This window comes from Staurois parvus, unplaced genomic scaffold (genome assembly GCF_062004578.1).
Source record: "Staurois parvus isolate SC_StPar_1 unplaced genomic scaffold, SC_StPar_1.0 ptg000389l, whole genome shotgun sequence".
Taxonomy (NCBI): domain Eukaryota; kingdom Metazoa; phylum Chordata; class Amphibia; order Anura; family Ranidae; genus Staurois; species Staurois parvus.
In genome coordinates, this window is record NW_028318185.1 from 5,601,652 (window position 1) to 5,617,191 (window position 15,540).

General features: G+C 45.2%; 1 protein-coding gene across 2 annotated transcripts in view; it reads right to left on the minus strand.

Moving 5' to 3' along the window:
• Nucleotides 1–15,540, minus strand: part of ZFAT (zinc finger and AT-hook domain containing) — a 397,998-nt gene that overhangs the window by 39,378 nt on the left and 343,080 nt on the right. For both annotated transcript variants that reach the window (XM_089685952.1, XM_089685951.1), the window contains exon 14: nt 2,497–2,615. In XM_089685952.1, coding sequence (XP_089542078.1) covers nt 2,497–2,615 — 119 coding nt within the window. The remainder of the gene's footprint in view (nt 1–2,496; nt 2,616–15,540) is intronic.

Below are 15,540 nucleotides of genomic sequence, written 5' to 3' on the forward strand. Positions count from 1 at the left end.
CAGTTTAGACAGAGGTCAGGGGTTCTGCATCCTCCTAGAGCAAACTGAAAACTCCCACTACAAGCTTTAACATGTGCGCTGTTGGACACTGATAGAAGTCACAAGATTGCTCTATACTGCTGAGGAGGAAAAGTATTTAGAACCTTATATTTGCTAAAATAATTGCATGTCCATGTTCTGTGTACTGTGGGAGACCAGATCTAGTGAGTGCAGGGAGACCAGATATAGTGAATGCAGGGTCCGGGGAGACCAGATATAGTGAATGCAGGATCCGGGGAGACCAGATTTAGTGAATGCAGGGTCCGGGGAGACCGGACATAGTGAATGCAGGGTCCAGGGAGAGCGGATATAGTGAATGCAGGGTCCGGGGAGTCCAGATATAGTGAATGCAGGGTCCGGGGAGTCCAGATATAGTGAATGCAGGGTCCGGGGAGTCCAGATATAGTGAATGCAGGGTCCGGGGAGACTAGATATAGTGAATGCAGGGTCCGGGGAGTCCAGATATAGTGAATGCAGGGTCTGAGGAGACCGGATATAGTGAATGCAGGGTCCGGGGAGACCAGATATAGTGAATGCAGGGTCCGGGGAGAGCGGATATAGTGAATGCAGGGTCCGGGGAGAGCGGATATAGTGAATGCAGGGTCCGGGGAGAGCGGATATAGTGAATGCAGGGTCCGGGGAGAGCGGATATAGTGAATGCAGGGTCCGGGGAGACCGGATATAGTGAATGCAGGGTCCGGGGAGACCGGATATAGTGAATGCAGGGTCCGGGGAGACCGGATATAGTGAATGCAGGGTCCGGGGAGACCGGATATAGTGAATGCAGGGTCCGGGGAGACCGGATATAGTGAATGCAGGGTCCGGGGAGACCGGATATAGTGAATGCAGGGTCCGGGGAGACCGGATATAGTGAATGCAGGGTCCGGGGAGACCGGATATAGTGAATGCAGGGTCCGGGGAGACCGGATATAGTGAATGCAGGGTCCGGGGAGACCGGATATAGTGAATGCAGGGTCCGGGGAGACCGGATATAGTGAATGCAGGGTCCAGGGAGACCGGATATAGTGAATGCAGGGTCCGGGGGGAGCGGATATAGTGAATGCAGGGTCCGGGGGGAGCGGATATAGTGAATGCAGGGTCCGGGGGGACCGGATATAGTGAATGCAGGGTCCGGGGGGAGCGGATATAGTGAATGCAGGGTCCGGGGAGACCGGATATAGTGAATGCAGGGTCCGGGGAGACCAGATATAGTGAATGCAGGGTCCGGGGAGACCAGATATAGTGAATGCAGGGTCCGGGGAGACCAGATATAGTGAATGCAGGGTCCGGGGAGACCAGATATAGTAAATGCAGGATCTGGGGAGACCAGAGATAGTGAATGCAGGGTCCGGGGAGACCAGATATAGTGAATGCAGGGTCCGGGGAGACCAGATATAGTGAATGCAGGGTCCAGGGAGACCAGATATAGTGAATGCAGGGTCCGGGGAGTCCAGATATAGTGAATGTAGGGTCCTGGAAGACCTGATATAGTGAATGTAGGTTTACCCTGAGCACATGTGACAGACGTGAAAGAGTCTGGAGAAGCCATGGAGAATGTTCTGCTGCCTGTAAAATGGTTCAGAATGACTGTTTTGGTGGTGGGTCAGTGATGGTCTGGGGAGGCATATCCATGGAGGGACGCACCGTCCTCTACAGGGTAGACAATGGCACCCTGACTGCCATTAGGTATTGGGATGAAATCCTTGGACCCATTGGCAGACCCTTCGTTGGTGCAGTGGGTTCTGGGTTCCTCCTGCTACATGACAATGCCCGGCCTCATGTGCCGAGAGTATGCAGGCCGTTCCTGGAGGATGAAGGAATTGATACCATTGAATGGCCCCCACACTCGCCTGACCTAAATCCAATAGAACCCCTCTGGCATGTCATGTTTTGGTCCATCCGAAGCCGCCAGGTTACACCTCAGACTGTCCAGGAGCTCAGTGATGCCCTGGTCCAGATCTGGGAGGAAATCCCCCAGGACACCATCCGTGGTCTCATTAGGAGCCTCCCCCGACGTTGTCAGGCATGCATACAACACGTGGGGGCCATACAAACTACTGAGGACCATTCTGAGTTGCTGCAACGAAATTTAAGCAAAATGGACTCGCCTGCTGCATCATTTTTTCACTTTGATGGAAATGAAAATGATCAACCTACAGAGGACTGAATTCAAGGACACCCCGAAAATCAAATGATGGGGCATCTTTACGTTCCAACACATTACCCAGTCCAGAACAGTATAGAGATCCAGCATAATATTTTTCTCCATTGAGATCTGGTGTGTTTTCAAAGTGTTCCTTTAGTTTCTTGGATCAGTATATCTATCTATCTATCTACACATATACACACACATCTATATCTATCTCAATATTTATATATATAACATTTTTTTTTAACAAAGCAATGTTCTATTATTTCTATACAGATTTCTCTCAACAGTCCATACATCATCCTGACCTCCCATCCTGATTCTTTGCCATTTTCCACCACTTTCAGTCCATGCTTGCTCTTCAGATGTCTGTTGAACTCCCATTTTGTGCTGTACACAAAACTACACACCGGGCACTTGATACCGCCTAGGAGACACAGAAAAGAACACCGTCTTTTATAATTTAAAGTGCTTTTGTTAAGATACTAAAGAAATCAAACCTCTATTATAATTCTAATACCAAGCATAAGAAATCATTATGTTTAGATTCAACGCAGACATAATTGCAACAACCCAATCATGAAAAGAACGGGAATATAAAACACCTACGAAATGTCACGGTATAACAGAGAACTGCACCCAAAGCGAACAAATATAAAAAAAAACAACTAATTACGAATCCTCCTTCCCTCCCCCCACAAACTGCTATTTATTAAAAAAATTAATTACATTTTCTAGCGCTGGGGGAACATAATGGAGCAGTGCTGAGACATGAATAGCGTGTTGCCATTGAACACATGAAAACACTTGTACAGGCTTTGTGTGGGTTTCATTACTGAAGCAGGAATGAGTGATGCTGAACAGCGACGCAGTTTAAGTATGGGGATTTTTTTTTTTCCCAGCATACCACTGTGGGGTGAGCCTAACCAATATGACGAAGCTCCATTTTCCATTGCCGCTAAGGGCCCATTCTCACCTCTCTGCTCCAGTGGGTTATGCCATGCTGTGCTATGGCAGGTCATTCAAAGGGATGAGCTGCCAACACACCAGAGGCTCCTTTCTCTTGCAGAATGCTATGGGACAACCAGGGGCGGACTGACAACTCATGGGGCCCCCAGGCAATAGGGGATCATGGGGCCCCTGTGTCCTTGCCCAAACTCAAAAAAGCCTATAAAAAAGGTACCAGGGGCATCTCATGGGGCCCCCTACCGACCCCGGGCCCTCCAGCAGTGCCCGAGTTTCCAAATGGTCAGTCCGCCCCTGGGGACAACCTGTCAGGAATGGACTTGCCAGTGGTGGTGGGACTCTCCTGCCTTATGGGCTGCAGTACCAGGGCTGGCCAGAGGGTGCTCTCAGCAACCAGAGGCTCACTCCTGCAATGAGCCATCACCTGAAGCTGATTACAACTGGTGTATTTAAGGAATGGAAAATCGAAAAAGAATTCTCCTGCGCTCCAGGACTCAGACAGGTGGCACCAGATGGAACCAGGCCTAGGGAAAACGATCACCACTGCATAAAGGGCTGTGCAGCTCCAAACCAAGGCTGGGGAAGCCCAATCAGCACTGCAAAATGAAATAAAAACAAGAAGCGCACCAGCCTTGCGCATTACCTCAATAACCAAAGTTTATTACTTGTAAAAAACATACTCACAAACAGCGAATAAAATCAGGCATGCAAGTCCTCTCAGGGACTTGAAGACAACATGAGTCCCATCAGGGGAATGGATGTTCAGCACAGCTGACGCGTTTCGAAGGGGGTCCCTTCTTCCTCAGAGCTGACTGAACCATGAGTGCTCCCTCCTATATATACACATACCTCTGGACTAAAACTAGGCCCTCCCTACCCGGGTTGGGCAGTCTCAGGATAGTAGGAGGGGCCAGAATCTCATAAACTAACCATCAATATTTGTAGTGCCATTAGAGAGAGATAACATACAATTTATAAAATGTATAAAATACATAAAAAACATATATAAAAAACATATAAAAAATATACAATATATATAAATAAAAAAAAAAAAAAAAAAACAAACCCCACATTTTGCATACGCCACTTAGTGTGCATCCAATCCCTCAATTTGACTGTGACACCAGAGGAGATAATGATCATCAACAATTATGAATAACTATCATGTTTCGTGTTACATTAGTGATACATTAGTGAGCAGTGTGTCCCATGGACACTTCATCCGGAGGACTTGTCATAACGCTGGATGAAAATATAGCGATCAATGTTACAATAATCATAGATTCTCCATAGTGGCACAACCACATGTATATAAATGTCAAATGTCAAAACATATATAGGCAAATCCACCCACGCTCAGACCTTTAACCCAGAGCTGTGTGTTTTTTGTGTGTATTTTCTACTACCAGACAACTGCATGCGTTTCATGGCATGAAGAGGATTAAATCAGAACTCTTGAATCCACATGTATACACATTTGTAAACCCACAGACTTGTATATATATATATATATAAATACACATCCACACCCCGACCTTCAACCCGATGCTATGTATTTCTCATATATATATATGTATATATATATATATATATCTCACCAGACAGCTGCACGCGTTCCCCGATCCGTTGATGAAGGGGATTAGATCAAATGTTCTTGGATCCATGGTGCTTTGTGGTCAGCTGCAGAGGGAGGACATTAACTTCCCTCATTGCTTCCTGGTTTAGCCTGTGTATGGAACGCACGCTAATACTCCAAGTTCATAACTGCGCATGCGTGAACCAACATGCGCATGCGCAGTATGAGAAGAGAAGTCCGTCTGCGCGGTCACGTACGCCCCCTTCACGCGCATCTGACGGCCACTTGTACGCGTGCGCTAACCCCGCTCTACTGAATCAGAAGCCCGACATGCTCACCCGCCCCCAACCTCTGATGAGGCTCTCCTTGAGGGAAAGAACCTGTCAGGGAATTCCCCTCTGGCCGGCTTACTGTTATATGTACCTTCAGACCAATCCAATGAGGTGGTCAAACCGCTCAGGCTGAGAATCATCAAACCTGAATTAGCAGTACATTTGCCTATATATGTTTTGACATTTATATACATGTGGTTGTGCCACTATGGAGAATCTATGATTATTGTAACATTGATCGCTATATTTTCATCCAGCGTTATGACAAGTCCTCCGGATGAAGTGTCCATGGGACACACTGCTCACTAATGTATCACTAATGTAACACGAAACATGATAGTTATTCATAATTGTTGATGATCATTATCTCCTCTGGTGTCACAGTCAAATTGAGGGATTGGATGCACACTAAGTGGCGTATGCAAAATGTGGGTTTTTTTTTTTTTTTTTTTTTTTTTCTATTTATATATATTGTATATTTTTTATATGTTTTTTATATATGTTTTTTATGTATTTTATACATTTTATAAATTGTATGTTATCTCTCTCTAATGGCACTACAAATATTGATGGTTAGTTTATGAGATTCTGGCCCCTCCTACTATCCTGAGACTGCCCAACCCGGGTAGGGAGGGCCTAGTTTTAGTCCAGAGGTATGTGTATATATAGGAGGGAGCACTCATGGTTCAGTCAGCTCTGAGGAAGAAGGGACCCCCTTCGAAACGCGTCAGCTGTGCTGAACATCCATTCCCCTGATGGGACTCATGTTGTCTTCAAGTCCCTGAGAGGACTTGCATGCCTGATTTTATTCGCTGTTTGTGAGTATGTTTTTTACAAGTAATAAACTTTGGTTATTGAGGTAATGCGCAAGGCTGGTGCGCTTCTTGTTTTTATTTCATTTTGCAGTATTTAAGGAATGGCCAGGCCTGTGATCAGGGCCTTGGTGTATGTTTCCCATGGGCCCTTGTACCTGCATCCTGTCTGCTTCCTGCCTGATCCAGATTCTGCTTTGATCCCTGACTCTGCATGAACTCCGCCTGTCCTGACCTCGGCTATTCCTGACTACTCTTCTGACTGCTCCTTGTGCCCTGCCTACCTGTTTGCTACCGACCCGGCCTGCCCAACTACGCTTAGTATTGTTTCTATTGTTATCTGTTGGAGGTTTGGGTTGGTTTGTTTGCACTGTGTTGTTGTTTAGTCTTGTACTGCATCTATGTTTTGTTTAGTCTTAATAAATTGTCTTATTCACACTATACCTGAAGTCTGTGTTTCCCTGTGTCAGTCCACACATTTCTGGTCATACCCGGATCCCTAACACAACCCTTCTATGCAGAGATTAGATCTGTGTCTCCCTACACTGTGTGCACCAATAGAAACACACAGCGCCATAGCCAATGTAGCAAGGCACTCCACTGCTCCTTCCTTCTCCAAAGCAACAGACTGACTCCTAAACAGTGAGTTTAGTGACACTAAAAAGGTATCATTGCTCAAAAATGACCCATACACATCCACTATGTAATGGCCCTGTAATCTATTTTTCATTAAATTGTTTCTTATGGTGTTTTTATGCCTCTTGCCTTCGTGAGCTCCCAAACCGTTCCTTTTCCCCAGTCTGTTTGGAGTGCTGGGCTATGAAGGGGGTGGAAGCGGCGGGCTCAGGAACTCAGCGGCTCCCTGAGAGACTGAGCTAGGTGCTGGTCCAGGCTCCTGGGTGAATCCTAACCATATGGTCATATTTCCCCAGCCTGGACTGGCTCTGTCACCTCAGCCAACAGCAGGCTGTAGCCCACTGTCGGCTGAAAACGGGTCACGGAAATACAGAATGAACTGCACTTCTGTAATCCACATGAGCTTTGGCTATACTTCTCCTTTAAGTCTTTCCTGTGAAGGCTAGAAGTTCAGGGAAGCAGTACTGAAAGAGCAGAAGCCAGCTGAATTGAAATTCGGAAAAAAACAAGTGCAGGGGTAAGAATTTCAGCAAATATTTTACTGGGAAACTTTGATTTTATTGCGCTCAGCGTATTTGAAAAAAAAACAAAAAAACAACAAAAACCTGGAGGGTCAAAATGTCAGTTTCTAAAGATCATTTGAGCAACTTTTGTCAAAGGAGCCTGCTGGGACCGCTGTCAAAATACAATAGCTGCAATGGATATTCATCATCCACTATGTATGGCAGGCTGAATGACCAAAAACTCAGGTATTGCCATAGAAACGTGATGGCAGAAAGACTTGTCCATCGAGCCTGCCCAATTTTTTATTACATTATCTTTGTCTGAATATAGATCTATGTATGACCCAAGCATGTTTGAAGCCATTTACTGTTGGTTGTCTCACTACCTCTGCTGGATGTTTATTCCAAGCATCAACTACTCAGTGAACTAATACTTTTGATTACAAAGCTTTACTCCAAGTGAAACAGTCCCTCCCTCCAAGCTGTTTTTCTCCATTTTAACTATTTTTTTTTAACCATTTGTATGCAGTTTTAATTTTCAATTCATTTTTAGTGCACTTTGTTTTGAGAAGAACACCACATGGATATATGTAAATGTAGCACCCTCCTTACTTACCTAGGGGGAGCTAGACTCCAATGGTTAGACAGGGGCTGAGCAGCAGCCCAGGTGTCCGTGCCAATCCAGACAGGGGTCCTAACCAATCCCCAACAAGAGGTTGGAAAGGGGCTGGACACTCTTAAAAAATGTTGGAGCCTACTCAGTAGGGGAGTGTGGGAGAGTTTGGGTGGAAGGAGGAAGATGTGAAGCTGTGAGCAGGAGGCTGCAAGTAGGCACAGTCGGATGGGGCCTATCTGCAGGCCTGAAGCTGGAATGGGAGAAAGCTTGGAACTCACTGGCCCCCTGAGGGAGGACCACCTGTATGGCAGGGAAGGTGCAGCCCAGCTGATAATCCTGGTAGCAGAAGCCAACCCAAAAGAGGTAAAAGAGGATCTGAGTGAGTACACCTGCACCCCCTTGGAGATTAGGGGAAGGAGCACTCTGATTTGCAACCTGCTTGTGACTGTTCATCCATTGAAAGGGACAGGAGCAGGATCCCCTGCTCTGGAAAACTTCTAGTTTGCTGGGTGAAGAGAAAAATTACATTTAGGGTCTGGGGTGGTACATTGTGGAGGCACTGGCTAGCTCCCTATCAGAGACTGTGCTGCAGAAGAGAAGCTTGTAAATCGTTCAAGGAAGTTTGTCCTCAGTTATCGGTACCCTTGGGCATCCCTTAATAAAACAACAAAACAAAGCTCAAGGATTGATTACCGACTCTGGAGAGTGCAGATTGCCTTGCAGGACTATAAAAATTATGCATTGATTTGCATGTTCATGAAGGAAATAAGTATTTGATCCCCTTCACAAAACATGACTTGGTGGATAATCCCTTGTTGGTAATCACAGAGGTCAGATGTTTCCTGTAGTTGGCCACCAGGTTTGCACACATCACAGGAGGGATTTTGGCCCACTCCTCTTGGCAGATCCTCTCCAAGTCATTAAGGTTTGGTGGCTGATGTTTGACAACTCAAACTTTCAGCTCCCTCCACAAATTTTCAATCGGATTAAGGTCTGGAGACTGGCTAGGCCACTCCAGAATCTTAATGTGCTTCTTCTTGAGCCACTCCTTTGTTGCCTTGGCCGTGTGTTTTGGGTCATTGTCATGCTGGAACACCCATCCACGACGCATTTTCAATGCTCTGGCTGAGGGAAGAAGATTCTCACCCAAGATTTGACGGTACATTGCCCAGTCCATCGTCCCTTTCATGTGATGCAGTTGTCCTGTCCCCTTAGCAGAAAAACACCCCCAAAGCAGAATGTTTCCACCACCATGTTTGACAGTTGGGATGGTGTTCTTGGGGTCATAGGCAGCATTCCTCCTCCTCCAAACATGGCGAGTTGAGTTGATGCCAAAGAGCTCGATTTTGGTCTCATCTGACCACAACACTTCCCACCAGTCCTCCTCTGCATCATTCAGATGTTCAGTGGCAAACTTCAGACGGGCCTGGACATGTGCTTTCTTGAGCAGAGGGACCTTGCGGGCACTGCAGGATTTCAATCCTTGTCGGCGTAGTGTGTTACCAATTGTTTTCTTGGTGACTGTGGTCCCAGCTGCCTGGAGATCATTGACAAGATCCTCATGTGTAGTACTAGGATGATTCCTCACTGTTCTCATGATCATTGACACTCCACGAGGTGAGATCTTGCATGGTGCACCAGACCTAGGGAGACTGACAGATGTTTTGTGTTTCTTCCATTTGCGAATGATTGCACCAATTGTTCTCACCTTCTCACCAAGCTGCTTGGCGATAGTTTGGTGGCCCAATCCAGCCTTGTGTAGGTCTACAATCTTGTCCCTGACATCCTTGGACAGCTGTTTGGTCTTTGCCATGGTGGATAGTTTGGAATCTGATTGATTGCGCCTGTGGACAGGTGTCTTTTATACAGGTAACAAAATTAGATTAGCAGCACTCCCTTTAAGAGACTGCTTCTAATCTCAGCTTGTTACCTGTATGAAAGACACTTGGTAGCCAGAAATCCTGCTGATTGATAGGGGATCAAATACTTATTTCCCTCATGAACATGCAAATCAGTGCATAATTCGTTAGAGATGCATTTCTTTTGCATTTTTGCTATTCTGTCTCTCAGTGTTACAATACACCGAACATTCGATTTTTAGACCGATCATTTCTTTGCGAGTGGGCAAACATTCAACATCAGCAGGGGATCAAATACTTATTTCCTTCACTAATATATATATATATATATATATATATATATATATATATATATATATATATACACACACACACACATATATACATATATATATATATATACACACACACACACACAGGGTGATATAAGTATTAAACACATCACCATTTTTCACAGTAAATATATTTCTTAAGGTGCTATTGACATGACATTTCACCACGTCAGTAACAACCCATGTAATCCATCCATACAAAGAAACCTCACATGGTGCCTTCTGCTCACAGCCTCACACCTTCCTCTCTCCTTTTTCCACCCGACTCCCTGCACACTCCACACTCCCCTACTGAGCAGGCTCCAACACTTTTTAATGGTGTCCAGTCCATTGCCAACCTCTTGTTGGGAATTGGCTAGGACCCCTCAAAAGTGCAGCCAGCGGATCCTCGGATCCACCCACTGCCTCTAAGGCTTTCCTCCAAAATTCCTAGAAAGAGGGGAAATTACAGACGGACTGACCTGCAGAGCCGCTCAGCTTGACCACAATTTGATCCCTCTGGCTATTACAACTGGGCTGCTGCTCAGCCTCTGTCTAACCATTGGAGTCTAACTCCCTCTAACTAAACTAAGAGGGTGCTACATTCACCCCCCCCCCCCACTAAAATGGCCTCAGTGGCTGGGGGCAAAAGAACAAAAAAGGCTCCTGAGCCCAAGAGCAGGGCATCCTATACAAACAAACCTGGGAGGGGGAAAAGGGTACAAACTTGGATGGTGAAAAAGAATATTAGCATATTTACAAATAAATATTAGACAAAAAAAAAAGTTCTGTATATGTACAAATTTACATGAAAATTTATTTACACCCTGACTGAGGCTAACTAGTCTAGCAGCAGGAAAACATGAACAGAGCAACAGAAATGTACATACAAAAACAGCATTAATTTTGCATTAAAGACAAAGCACCTCCTCCCAGAAGGAGGCCCTTAATCAACAACAAACCTTCTTGTTCTTCGATGTAGGGAAGACAGCCGTACTGGAACCTGCAGAATAGTAGGAAACAAAGCAAACCACCAATGGCAAACAGTGCAGTCCTGACTCTCACTGACTGGCTAGGCTATACAGTAAAGGCACAGCAACAACATTTGTGTTTCCCTCCCCGAGTCCTTAGCTAAGGTGGAGCCCCTTAAAAAAAAAAAAAAAGGGGAACTAGGCGGTCCCCTTTGGAAAAATGTACCCAGACCAAAATATCTGGGGGCAAGTCCTCGAAACGCGTCAGCCTGTTGGAGGTCCAGAGTTCCCATTACAGACCGACACGTAGTGCGGATTGGACGGAGCTGTTGCTGATATGCCTCTGACTGTATTGTCATTTTGTGAGTACAACACCTACTGTTATTTAATAAATATTTAAGGTAATGCACTAGGCCGGTATGCCCTCTGTTTTTCTCTACTACGTATATTTGGACTTCCCCAGTCATTTGAGGGCAGCAAGGCATGCATATCCCAAGAAATTTGTTATGTGGTCCTATCCATACAGAGTCCATCCCAGAGTGCAGGGTTTGCCATTTCTTCACTCAAGCACTTTATATCTGGAAGGGGACTGGATATATTATTAGTATATTTTTCAACTTAATTTATTGGCGGTAGTGTATGTTTGTTGGCTCACACACCATTCTTTTCTGACTTTACACGGTCTAATGTAATGGTGATGACTGGTAGGGGAATATTCAAGAAGCAGCAGAACAGGTGAATAAAGAACAGATCCAAAGAATGAAACATAAGCAGAGATATCCTTGCACTGCAGGTCCTCAGGTACGGCTTTCTCTCTAGCAAGGAGAACGTGAGCAGCACAGTAGTGATATCACCAAATCTGACTCCTCATCTCCTGAGACTAGCAGTCAGAGGCAGCAGTACCTTATATGATCTCACACTGCAGATACACAGCTATGCAGCTAAAGGCACAGGTGAAATCCAAAAGGCAAAATAAAAGCTTTTCAGGATATTGCTTTGGCAAATTTAATGCTTCTAAATGTTTACTGTTAACTCAGAAAATCTTCACTGTTTAACCACCTTCCGCCCTCCCTAAAGTACAATGACGGGCGCAAGGTGGTTCTCTCGTTCTGATATGACGTCCTACCATTCTCGCTGCCCATGCGCACCGATCGCCGGTGCGCTGTGTCCCTCGGACACAGTAGATCACGGAAAGAGCCGAAGATGTCAGCTCGGTCATGTGATCAGCTGTGTCCAATCACAGCTGATCACATGTAAACACGGAAATGCTGGTTATCGGCATTTCTCTCCTCTCGAGCTGTCACGCTGACAGAGGAGAGGAGAGCCGGTAATCGGCTTTCCGCCGAGGAGACATGTACACTGATCATCAGGGCACTGATGATCAGTGTGCCCTGGTGATCAGTGTGGCCCCAGAAGTGCCACGTGCCAGTGCCCATCAGTGCCACGTGCCAGTGCCCATCAGTGCCACGTGCCAGTGCCCATCAGTGCCACATATCAGTGCCCATCTGAGATGCCTTTCAATGTCACCCATCAGTGCCTATCAGTGCTGCCACTCAGTGTTGCCTATCAGTGCCACTAAGTGTCGCCTATCAGTGCGCATCAGTGCCGTGTATCAGTGCTGCCTTTCAGTGCCCATCAGTGATGCCTGTCAATTCCCATCAGTGCAACCTACCAGTGCCTCCTCATCAGTGCCACCTATCAGTGTCCATCAGTGCAGCCTATCAGTGCCCATCACTGCAGCCTCATTAGCGCACATCAGTGAAGGAAAAAAAAATCACTTATTTAAAAAATTGTATAACAAAAACTAAGAAAAAACTTTTTTTTCCCCAAAATTTTCAGTGGTTTTTGGTTTGTTTAAGAAAAAATAAAAATCCCAGAGGTGATTAAATACCACCAAAAGAAAGCTCTATCTGTCTCAAAAAAAATTATAAAAATTTCATATGGGGACAGTGTTGCATGACCGTGCAATTGTCATTCAAAGTGTGACAGTGCTGAAAGCTGGAAATTGGCCTGGGCAGGAACGGGGTATAAGTGCCCTGTAGGCTAGCGGTTAAATTCAGGTTCCCTTTAAAAAGACTGGTACGTCTGCTTTAAGTTAGCTGGAACATTTTCAGAAAAAAGTAGATAAAACACCCTAATGATAACATTTTACATTTTAATTCCAAGAACAATACCCGGCACACAACACGTTCTGCCAGTTATCGTCTGCTAATAAACAGACTTTTAATGGCACAGCAAATGCCGGCACTTCAGCAGCTTCAAGTGATTACATTTAATCACACACAGAAAATTCCCACTGATTTCAGCCACTTGAGATTCCTAAAAATAATGCCAAGTTCACAAAATGAACATCAAACAGCGACAAGGTGATTAATTAAAGCAGGATTAATTATAGAACCTTTCATAGATAATGCTGATTGTTATGTACTGTAGGTATCCATACAGGAAAACAATGTATACCTTACCCAAAATGTCTGTAGGCAAATACACGGGAATCTGTTCACTGGAGATCAGGGGCATCACTGACAACAGAGGCTCTCTAGTCACTACAGACCACTGACATCACAGAGAATGCAGCCTCTAAAGGCTGGTGATTGTCACTGAAAATAAATCCGGTCTATTCACTAGAAAATAGTGCCATCATCCAGAATGCAGCTCATACATACACTGAAGAACGCAATCTATCCTTATACTGGAGACTAGTGACATCACAGAGTGCAGCCTATCCATTTACCGGAGACTGGTGACATCGCAGAGTGCAGCCTATCCAATTACCGGAGACTAGTGACATCACAGAGTGCAGCCTATCCAATTACCGGAGACTAGTGACGTCACAGAGTGCAGCCTATCCATTTACCAGAGACTAGTGACATCACTGAGTGCAGCCTATCCATTTACCGGAGACTGGTGACATCGCAGAGTGCATCCTATCCATTTACCGGAGACTAGTGACATCGCAGAGTGCATCCTATCCATTTACCGGAGACTAGTGACATCGCAGAGTGCAGCCTATCCATTTACCGGAGACTAGTGACATCACAGAGTGCAGCCAATCCATTTACCAGAGACTAATGACATCACTGAGTGCAGCCTATCCATTTACCAGAGACTAGGGACATCGCAGAATGCAGCCTATCCATTTACCAGAGACTAGTGACGTCACAGAGTGCAGCCTATCCATTTACCAGAGACTAGTGACGTCACAGAGTGCAGCCTATCCATTTACCGGAGACTAGTGACATCGCAGAGTGCAGCCTATCCATTTACCGGAGACTAGTGACGTCACAGAGTGCAGCCTATCCATTTACCGGAGACTAGTGACGTCACAGAGTGCAGCCTATCCATTTACCGGAGACTAGTGACATCGCAGAGTGCAGCCTATCCATTTACCGGAGACTAGTGACGTCACAGAGTGCAGCCTATCCATTTACCGGAGACTAGTGACATCGCAGAGTGCAGCCTATCCATTTACCGGAGACTAGTGAAGTCACAGAGTGCAGCCTATCCATTTACCAGAGACTAGTGACGTCACAGAGTGCAGCCTATCCATTTACCGGAGACTAGTGACATCGCAGAGTGCAGCCTATCCATTTACCGGAGACTAGTGACATCGCAGAGTGCAGCCTATCCATTTACCAGAGACTAGTGACGTCACAGAGTGCAGCCTATCCATTTACCGGAGACTAGTGACATCGCAGAGTGCAGCCTATCCATTTACCGGACACTAGTGACATCGCAGAGTGCCCCCTTGTCCTCTGTGATGACCTCAGGGTGAATAACTCTACACCGAGTTCACTATATGAACCACTGATGTATTTGTTGCCCGCACACTGTCAGGTTTGTTAACTTGTTTCCTACATATTGTCACGATTGGTTGTTTTCTGTCTGCAGATTGTAATAATTGCCTATTTTCGGTCTGCTTATTGTAACAATTGTCTGATTTCTGCCTTTGTGTTGTATACATATCCCCATTTAGGGCCCATGTATTGTCAGGATAACCATTTTCCACCTATGTATTTGAAGTCACAGCTCTTTAGAAGTTCATATTACTATAATTTAGAACCTGTAAACCGGTCATTAAAAAAGCATTCTACTATTATCCTAATATTACCCCACAGTATTAAATTCTTGAATTTTATTTTATTTAGCATATTGTTCAAATTTCCCATTCCTTCGTGGTTTCCATTTTTTGGTCCACTATTGGTATTGAATAGTATTAGCGGAGAATGGGGGGTTAGTTGTTCGTTTTGAAATAAAAAGACAAGCAACACTGAAAACAAGATTGAAACTCATCCGTATTCCACCAAAACAAGAAAAATAGGGATTTTGACTTGCCTGTAAATTCTTCATCTTGGAGTACGGTGCAGGACACAGAACTTGTATTCATAGACCATGGGTTATATGCAGTTTCCTTGGCAAAAAAAAAAGCGCTGTGCACAGAGCACATTATATAACCTTGCCCACTCTGTGAGACTCCAATTTTTTTTTTAGCAAGCAATAAGGAGTGATCAAGGAGCAGAAGGGAGGGGGACTGTATTGTACTCCAAGATAAGGAATTTACAGGCAAATCAAACGTGCTATCATCTTAATCATACAGTACAGGAAACAGTACTTGTATTCATAGACCATGGAATGTACCCGAGTAATAAACTGAGGGGTGGGCATCAACATAGTAAACAGAACTGCCAATAGGCCCACAAGAAAACAAGGGTTAAAGAACCTGAACAAAAACATTCAGATAACAACTTGAAGCACCTTTTGGCATCAGCT